General features: G+C 41.9%; 1 protein-coding gene across 1 annotated transcript in view; it reads left to right on the top strand.

Moving 5' to 3' along the window:
* The window catches only part of EDEM2 (ER degradation enhancer, mannosidase alpha-like 2), a 29285-nt gene that overhangs the window by 10599 nt on the left and 9197 nt on the right, over positions 1-9489 (top strand). Inside the window, exons 6-9 of the mRNA XM_010854893.1 lie at positions 228-439; positions 1447-1588; positions 4301-4425; positions 9282-9426. Of these exons, the coding sequence (XP_010853195.1) occupies positions 228-439; positions 1447-1588; positions 4301-4425; positions 9282-9426 (624 nt within the window). The remainder of the gene's footprint in view (positions 1-227; positions 440-1446; positions 1589-4300; positions 4426-9281; positions 9427-9489) is intronic.

Genomic DNA, 9489 nt, shown 5'->3' with positions numbered 1-9489 from the left:
CCACTTCCCATCAGCCCCCATCACTCATGTGACTGCCTGAAACATCCCCCTGCCCCAGTCTGTGGAAAAACTGTCTTCACGAAACGGTCCCTGGTGCCAAAAAGGTTGTGGACTGCGAACCTAGGGGACAAGAGGGAAGCACTGGCCAAAGCTTCAGGCTTTAGGCCTGTGTCCAACCATCCCACCTCCCCACTCCTGTCTGGGGTCTTAATTTTGTGATCGTTCAGCCTTTCAGACCCCCACTGGCATGCCGTATGGCACGGTGAACCTGCTTCACGGCGTGAACCCGGGAGAGACTCCTGTCACCTGTACAGCAGGCATCGGGACCTTCATTGTGGAATTTGCCACCCTCAGCAGCCTCACCGGTGACCCCGTGTTCGAAGACGTGGCCAGAGTGGCCCTGATGCGCCTCTGGGAGAGCCGGTCGGACATTGGGCTGGTAGGTCCCGCAAGTTGGCCACCTTGGCCCGTGCTTACGCGGCTCGGGGCTCGGGGCTCTGAGCAACAAATTGCAGTTCAGCTGAAGGAAACGAAGGGTGACCTCAGGAGTGGTTCAAGACTTAGGCTAACAACACGGAAAGTAGATGAGACCTCCAGTTCCTGCTTTGGCACAGAGAGGAGGAGAGCATGAGAGTACATCCTTTACCAGGAAGCGGGGCTGTGACGAGCTCTGACTCCTTGAGCTTCTCTGATTTCTAGGGAGTGGGTCACATGCTTCATGCCCCGACTCACTCAGTGACCTTAGATAATCCGCCTGTCTGGCCCTCATTTTTACATATTTTTGTGAAACTATGATAAGAGACACTGAACGGCTGTTCCATGAAAAAAAGATTCCTGGTCAGTTAAGTTTGGGGAATATTATAAATAGTTTCCTTTCTTTGAAGAGTTATAATGAACACAAACAGCTTAAAGGTTATGAAAACCTCTGATAAATTCATCTGTTTAATTTTGCTTAACACAGTGTTTCATAAACTTATTTGATACCAGGGCTTCCCTTTCCTCTCCACACCTACTAACCCATGAAAAATGTGACCAGTCATCTCTGAGGTCGACTGCAGTTCCTAAACTGGATCATCCAGTGAAATTAACAGTAAGTGAGCCAGAGCTGTCCAGGAAATAGCTCTGGATTTAGTCAGAATTGAGATTGAGTTCTGGTTTTACTCGGTTGAAACTGTGTGACCCTGGCCAAGTCACTCAACCTTTCTGATCCACAGTTACTTCAGTAGTAATGTGACATACTTATACCTCCTCACTGAGTCATTATGACAGATGAAGACTGTGTTGTCTGAAAATGATTCAGGTAGGGGCATGTTTTATACAAATTCTGGTTCTAAGTCAGCTTGAAAGTGAAAGTTGTGTGAGGAATCCTTAACATTTCCTTAAGAGGGTGCCACTTTGGGGACCTCAAGTAGCTCCCTCCTTTGAGACCACGTGTCTTTCTCCTAGGTTGGCAACCACATCGACGTGCTCACTGGCAAATGGGTGGCCCAGGACGCAGGCATCGGGGCTGGTGTGGACTCCTACTTTGAGTACCTGGTGAAAGGAGCCATCCTGCTTCAGGATAAAAAGCTCATGGCCATGTTCCTAGGTAAAGAGGGTGGGGAAGGGGGGCTTTTCCTCTTGGTTTCCCCTGTTGAAATATCATTTATTTATAAACTTTCAATTGCTCCCAAGTGCTTGCCTACACCGGAGAAGGCAATGGCACCCCACGCCAATACTCTTGCCTGGAAAATCCCATGGACGGAGGAGCCTGGTGGGCTGCAGTCCATTGGGTCTCTGAGGGTCGGACACGACTGAGCGACTTCACTTTCACTTTTCACTTTCATGCATTGGAGAAGGAAATGGCAACCCACTCCAGTGTTCTTGCCTGGAGAATCCCAGGGATGGGGGAGCCTGGTGGGCTGCCGTCTATGGGGTTGCACAGAGTCAGACACGACTGAAGCGACTTAGCAGCAGCAGCAGCCTGCCTACACAATTAGTTCTGCGTACCGGAGTCTGCATTCAAAACTACGTGGACTCACACTGCCCACTTGAGGCCCCTCACACCTCTTCATGCTGTCCTGCGAGAGCCCAGCTGAACCGTGCTGCCTGCCTGCAGGCGGCCCTGGATTATTTTTTATTTCCTGGCCGTTGCACATACTGTGTTTCCTTTGCCTTGAATGCCTTTTTTCCTGCCATTATGTGTTCAAATTCTGTTCACCCTTTATGGCTCAGCTTAAATGTCATTATGCCCAGGAAATAGCCTGATGCTGCCTCAGTAAAATTTAGGACCTTCAGCATCTTTTTTTTGCCATCAGCTGTCTTCACAAGTTACAGCTCTACCAGCTGAGTGCAACATCCAGGCTTTATTCATCTTTGTACTTCCCGCAGTGCTTTGCAGGAAGTAGCTGGCAGATGAATGTCTGTTGAATAGAAACTTTTTTTAACCCTCCAGTCCCTTAGACACTAGCAATAATGATACTGAGGAATTATTGGGCACCTAGTAATAATTATGGCTACCATTCATTTATTCAGCAAATATTTGTTGGGTACCATTGATGTATCAACTGCAGTGCCAAGCACTGAACATAGACTGTTTCTTTTAATCCTCACAACATTGAGATTGTCTTATTTATTTGGATGTGTTTTTGGTACTTCAGTCAGATAATGTTTTAATTTTAAATATCTGCTTTTTAAAAAAATATTTATTTGACATCATTGGATCTTAGTTTCAGCCTGCAGGATCTTTGTTGCATCATGAGGGATCTTTCATTGAGATGCATGGACTCTCTAGTTGTGGTATTCAGGCCTAGTTGCTCTGTGGCATGTGGGATCTTAGTTCCCTGACCAGTGATCAAACGTCTGTCTCCTGCATTGCAAGGCAGATTCTTAACCACCAGACCACCAGGGAAGTCCCCAGATAACGTTTATTGTGCGTATTTATTAGGTACTATCTTCATGTTGGGGATTCTGCAGTCAACAAAACAAAGTCCTAACTCTCATGGCTTTACACTCTAGGGGTTGTTATAAGTTCAAGTTGCCACTGGAATGCAAGCTCCCTCAGGGTTGAACTTTGATTTGTTTGCCACTCCCTAGATATCTGGAACCTAGGTGGTTTAGTCCCTAAGTCGTGTCCGACTCTTGTGACCCCATGGACTGTAGCCCACCAGGCTCCTCTGTCCATGAAATTTTCCAGGCAAGAATACTGGAGTGGATTGCCGTTTCCTTCTCCAGGGGATCTTCCCAACCCAGGAACCTAGAGGTGCTCAGTAAATACTGTTGAGTGAACAAATGACTGCATAATCCCATGAGATGTATAACATTACTTTCATCACTTTATAGATAATAAGACTGAGGCTTAAATCTGAAAAGGAGTGGACATATGTATATATGACAGATTTTATTTTCTTGGGCTCCAAAATCACTACGGATGGTGACTGCAGCCATGAAATGAAAAGACAGTTGCCCCTTGGAAGAAAAGCTATGACAAGCCTAGACAGGGTATTAAAAAGCAAAGATAGCACTTTGCTGACGAAGGTCCATATAGTCAAAGCTATAGTTTTTCCAGTAGTCACGTACAGATGCGAGAGTTGGACTGTAAAGAAGGCTGAGTGCTGAAGAATCAGTGCCTTTGAATTGTGGTGCTGGAGAATACTCTTGAGAGTCCTTTGGACTGCAAGGAGATCAAATCAGTCAATCCTAAAGGAAATCAAACTTGAATATTTGTTGGAAGGATTGAAGCTGAAGCTCCAATACTTTGGTCACCTGATGCGAAGAGCCAACTCACTGGAAAAAACCTTGATGCTGGGAAAGATTGCAGACAAAAGGAGAAGAGGGAGGCAGAAGATGAGATGGTTAGATAGCATGGCCATGAATTTGAGCAAACTCCGGAAGATAGTGAAGGTCATGGAGGCCTGGCATGCTGCAGTTCATGGAATCACAAAGAGTCAGACACAGCTTAGCAATTGAACAACAGCATAACTGTTGACTTTATGATATACCTGAAACTAACACAACATTGTAAATCAACTGCACTCCAATAAAAATATTTTTAATTAAATTAAAAACCAAAAACTGAAGCTTAAGAGGGGAAAAACTTGCCCCAGGGTCACAGCTAGCAAGTAGCAGAGCTGGAGCTGAAATTTGAACCTGGAAGTTCGACTCCAGAATCCACATTCCTTCATCTATCTCCTTGCATCCTTGTCTACTTTGAGGCTGGGTCACCCGAGGGTCTTTCAAATGTTTAAATCCATCCCCCAGTTGCCAAAGCCTGCCTTCTGTGTCCCTCATCATTGACATGTCCATTGTCTTACTTCTGCAGAATATAACAAAGCCATTCGGAATTACACCCGCTTCGATGACTGGTACCTATGGGTGCAGATGTACAAGGGGACTGTGTCCATGCCAGTCTTCCAGTCTCTGGAGGCCTACTGGCCTGGTCTTCAGGTAGGAGCAATCAGAGAGGGTGGTCCTTTTTCTATGGAACAGGCAAAGCAAGCTCATTCTGATGTGTAATCAAAGCGCTTGAGTACGTTTTATTGGAAGGGTGGGTTGGGGAGGGAAGAGAGGCTTAGAGTGAGTTAGACAGATTTAAAAGTTCTGCCAGACTGAGTTTTTCAGGGGGAGCTTTCAGGTGTCAGGAAGTGAACTTCTAGTTTGCTGTGGAATGTTGTACCATTTAAAGTACACAGTGTCTTTTCTGGGTTGGGCGGTCATAGCCATTGGCAATGACCATTTCTCCATTGGACATTTCTGTCACATATCCTCATTCTTGACAGCTGGCCTAAGAAGGGTGTGAATGCATCTGGGGCCACTCTGCTGCCATCATTGTGTCTTCCCATTACATGGTCTGATAGCATTGCAGTGGGAAGGGATCTTAGAGCCCATCTAATCCACCCTGTGGGTGTCCTCAAATATTTAAAATATTTTTATAAGCTGTAAATATTTTTAAATACTTTATATTTAAAATATTTTTATAAATTTTTTTTTTAGCTTTAAGAAGTTAAAAAAAGGTTAGAACATGTAGGGGCTTCCCTGATGGCTCAGATGGTAAAGAATCTGCCTGAAATGCAGGAGACCTGGGTTGGGAAGATCCCCCGGAGAAGGGAATGGCTACCCACCCCAGTATTCTTGCCTGGAGAATTCCATGGACAGAGGAGCCTGGCAAGCTACAGTCTATGGGGTCACAAAGAGTCGGACACATAGATGAGTAGTAAATTTTTTCAGCATAAAAAGAAATGCCCCCCAAAAGAGGAATACAGTGATAAATAAGTCTCAAGCCCCCACCCTCAGATTCTCTCTCCAAGCCAGCCCTTATTGCCAGTTTTCTGTACCTCTTTCCAGAAATCCATATACATAGATATGTGTATATTTATGGCCCCTTTTTTTCTTTATATAAATAGGAGTATTTTATTACTTTTCACTGACTGTCTTGGAGATCATTCTTTACTGATACATATAGATCAATTTTATTTTTTTAAACAGTTGCATATTATATTCCATTGAATAGACATAGCATCATTTATTTAACTAGTTCCCCATTATATACTTTTAGCCAACCCTTTCATTTTACAGATGGGGAAAGAAGCTCCTAGAGAACTTGTGGATAATATTGAATATTGGTCCAGCTCTTCTAAGATCTTCAAATTTTATTACTTGAGTATCCCCTAAAAAGATTTTAAAAAATTGTAGTGTCCCTTGCATATTTTTAATCTTACGAATTTAAATAATGGCATACCATTCCTTTTTCTCCTCCAACTCATATTTCCATCCTACTACCTCAATAGGATTTTATCCTAATTATAATTTTATGCTGAAAGCATTTTATTGGACACCCTATATATGGCTCTGTGACAAAATGTATTCATATGTAGAAATTTAAAACGTTTTAAAATTCCCCATGCCCACAGGCTCTGAGTATTTATTTTCTTCTGGATTTAGTTATCATTAGTATGTAGATGATTAAAACAACATTTATAGCTTACAATTTTTGATGATTATTAACCTGAAAGCAACTTAATTGGAGGTTCATTTCTTAATGAGATTTTTGGGGCTTTTTAAAATTTTAAGTAGTTCATGTATTTGTGCATGAAGAATGTTGTTGTTTTAGTTGCTCAGTCATGTCCGACTCTTTTGCAACCCAAATGTGCTAAAACGGGGCACAGTTACACATCAATTTTACTCCTGCTTTTCACCTTTTTAAAATATAAGTGCTGAGGAGCCTGAGCACATAAATAAGTAGATGGATGGAAGGAGTTTGATAATTGCAGTATCATTCAGTTCTTTGAAATCATTGAGTTAATAGATTGAACTGTATAAAATTGCCAGCATTCAACCATTTTTTGACCTGAAGAAGTAGCAATATTATATTGTTCAAAGAAAATCACATAATGATCTGTCATCAAAAATTATTTTTAATGATGTCTCTGCTGACAACTTGACCAGTTCCTCTCTTCATTTTTTGAAAGCAAAGAATTGAAAGCCATCTGATTTGCAGAAGGATTTGTTACCCAGTGGTTAGAGTCGTTCATTTTTCTTAATACCTAAGCTAATATTTTTTTTGTTTTTCATTACACTAATATTTTAAATTTAACCTAGTTGAGTGTTCAGTGTTCCACAGGAAGGTTGGAGATTGTTGGTGGGTCCACCTTGCTTTTGTCAAGTGGTAGAAGGACAGTTGTGAAAGAGACAGAATGGGTAGCCTGCCTTTGTGTCGGTGATACATTTTAGAAAAGTTGAGGATCTGGAAATCTATTTCCTTAAAACCATTTGTGCCTACATTCCCCTTAAAAAACCTGCTTGTACCAGCCATCCATATAACTGATAACACCTATTGACTTTGCATGATTTTATTTCTGTGCATATTTTCCAAGAAAATAACTGATCAGGGAAAGATGCAACTCATATATGGGTATTTCTAGCAGCAAAGTTTATGACAAAGAAAAACTGGAAATGATCCAAACGTCTAGTAATGAAAGAAAAATAAATGTATTTTTTTTCCTTTTTTTAAATTGTGGCAAAATTCACACATCATAAAATTTACCATCTTAATCCTTTTAAGTGTACAGTTCGATGGAATTTATATTCATGTTGTTATGTAGACCACCATCCATCCCCATAACTCTTTTCATCTTGTAAAACTAAAACTCTACACCTTTTAAACACTAACTCTCCATTCCGTCTTTCCCAAGCCTCTTGACAACCAGCATTATAACTTCTATCTTTATGATGTTGACTACTCCAGGTATCATATCAGTGGAATCACATGGTATTTGTTTTCTTGTGACTGGCTTATTTCATTTAGCATAATGTCAAATTTCATGCTTGTAACCTATATCAGAAGTTCCTTCTTTATTAGGCTGAATAATATTCCTTTGTGAGTATATATCACACTTTGCCATCCCAGTTTGTATAGGATTTGTGTGCTTTGTGTGTGGCACTTTTCCTGCTTTGAGAAAGGTTGCTGGGGTTATTTCTCTGTGAGGTTATAATAACACTAATAGCTAACATTTAGCTGACAGTTTGGTACATAGAGGTGATAAATATTTATGAAAGAATGATTTATGTGTTGGGCATTTTACACAGAATCATCATAGCCCATTGAGGTGGTGTTCCATAGATGAAGAAAGGAGGACATTAAATTTGTTCATATCCTCAACAGATATTTGGGTGCCTTCACGAAGTTCATAGAGAGTGAAACACAAAGAAAAACTTAGACAAATTCATAAAATAATAAGTTGCAATTAAGGTAACAAATAAGAGGCTAAAAGAGAGAATATTAGATGGGGACTTACTTTAGATAAGAAGGACTCTCAGAAGTGGTGATGCTGAAGCTGATATTTGAAGAAGTAGGGGTGAGGGTGATATTCCAGGCAGAGGAAACATGATGTGTGAAGGTCTTGGAGGCAGGAAGGAGTCAGGTGTTTATCAGGGACAAAAGCAGGATGGCCACAGTCCAAGGAAGGAAAAGAACAGTTAATGGAAAGTCAGCAGTGGCCAGATTGCACAGGGCCTTGAGGGCCATGGTGGCATCTTGACCTTATGCTGAGTCTGGTCAGCATAAGCCTCTGAGTAAGACAGTTACTCTGGCCGTACTGGGGAGAGTGGACTAGAGAAGACAAGTCAGAGAACCAGTCAGTGAGGAGGCCTTTGAGGTCATCCCAGTGCAAGATGCTAGTGAACAAGTGGTAGCTCTGGAGATAAGTAGAGAAAAATCTTGATGTTTTAGAGAGAGGGAATTGATGGGTGTTGCTGGTAGAATGGATGTAAGGGTTGGGGAAGAAGGAAGAGCCAAGGATGACCCCCAGCTATCTAGCCAGAGTGGAATCAGTGGAAGGTGGTGCCATTTACTGAAAAGGGAGAGAGGTGAGAGTAGAGATGCAAATTTGTGAGAGAGTGAGGGAACCAAGAATTTAGCCTGGAAAATGTCATTTGTTCTATCCCTGAGACATCCAGTGGAGATGTCAGGAAGGTCAGCTGCTTCCCTGTGAGCTTATATTAATATGAATAGCTACTTAGAAGCACTTAGTAAAATGACAAGCACCTACATCCTCTGATTCAGCAATCCTAATTCTGGAAATGTATCTTACAGATACACTTCACATGTTTGAGTTGACATAAGTACAGGGTTATTTCTTGTAGCATTGATTATTATAGCACACAGCAAAAGATTGGAAGCAAGTCAATTAACTATCAATAAGGAGCTAATTAAATTGTGATCCAAGCAGTGGGATACTTACTATGCAACTGTATAAATAGGAGGAGGGAGATGTACTTACTTGGAAAAATTGAGTTGTATTGTTAAATGATAAAGGAAACTGCAGAACAGTATATTGAATAAGCTGTATTTCATGTAGGGGAAGTAATATATACTTATACACCTTTGCTTATGTTACAAACTAATGCAAAATGATTACGTTCTGGGGTATAGGGTAGGAGTGAAACTTAGTATAATCAACCTTTTTCTTATTAGAATTTCAAATCAGATGGCTGACTTACCTATTTAACTATTAGTAGCCAGTATTGACTGAGCAAGTACTGATGGGCAGGGACTTTGTATACACCCTGTGTCCCTTACAGCAAAATAAAATATACATTATAATTGCACATTGTACATGAGGCTTAGAAAAGTTAAGTATCTGATTTGAGGTTGCACAGTGAGTAAATGGCCAACTCAGGGTTTGATCACAGGTCTTGAGCTCCAAAGCCTTTGCCTCCTCTTTCCCCCGAGGGTGCGTGTGAGGTTCTGTATGTGGGTTTCCTGCCTGGTGGCTGCTTTCCTGACAACCAATTCTCTCCTGCAGAGCCTCATTGGGGACATTGACAATGCCATGAGGACCTTCCTCAACTACTACACCATCTGGAAGCAGTTTGGGGGGCTCCCAGAATTCTACAACATTCCTCAGGGATATACAGTGGAGAAGCGAGAGGGCTACCCGCTTCGGCCAGGTAAGCAGCATCTCTGGCCCATGGCCAGCTCACAGCCTCCAATTCTCCGAACCCCAAGCCCTC

This window comes from Bison bison, unplaced genomic scaffold, assembly GCF_000754665.1.
Source record: "Bison bison bison isolate TAMUID 2011002044 unplaced genomic scaffold, Bison_UMD1.0 scf7180017864352, whole genome shotgun sequence".
NCBI lineage: Eukaryota > Metazoa > Chordata > Mammalia > Artiodactyla > Bovidae > Bison > Bison bison.
Note: the sequence above shows the minus strand (reverse complement) of the source record. Positions and strands in the feature narration are given on the sequence as shown.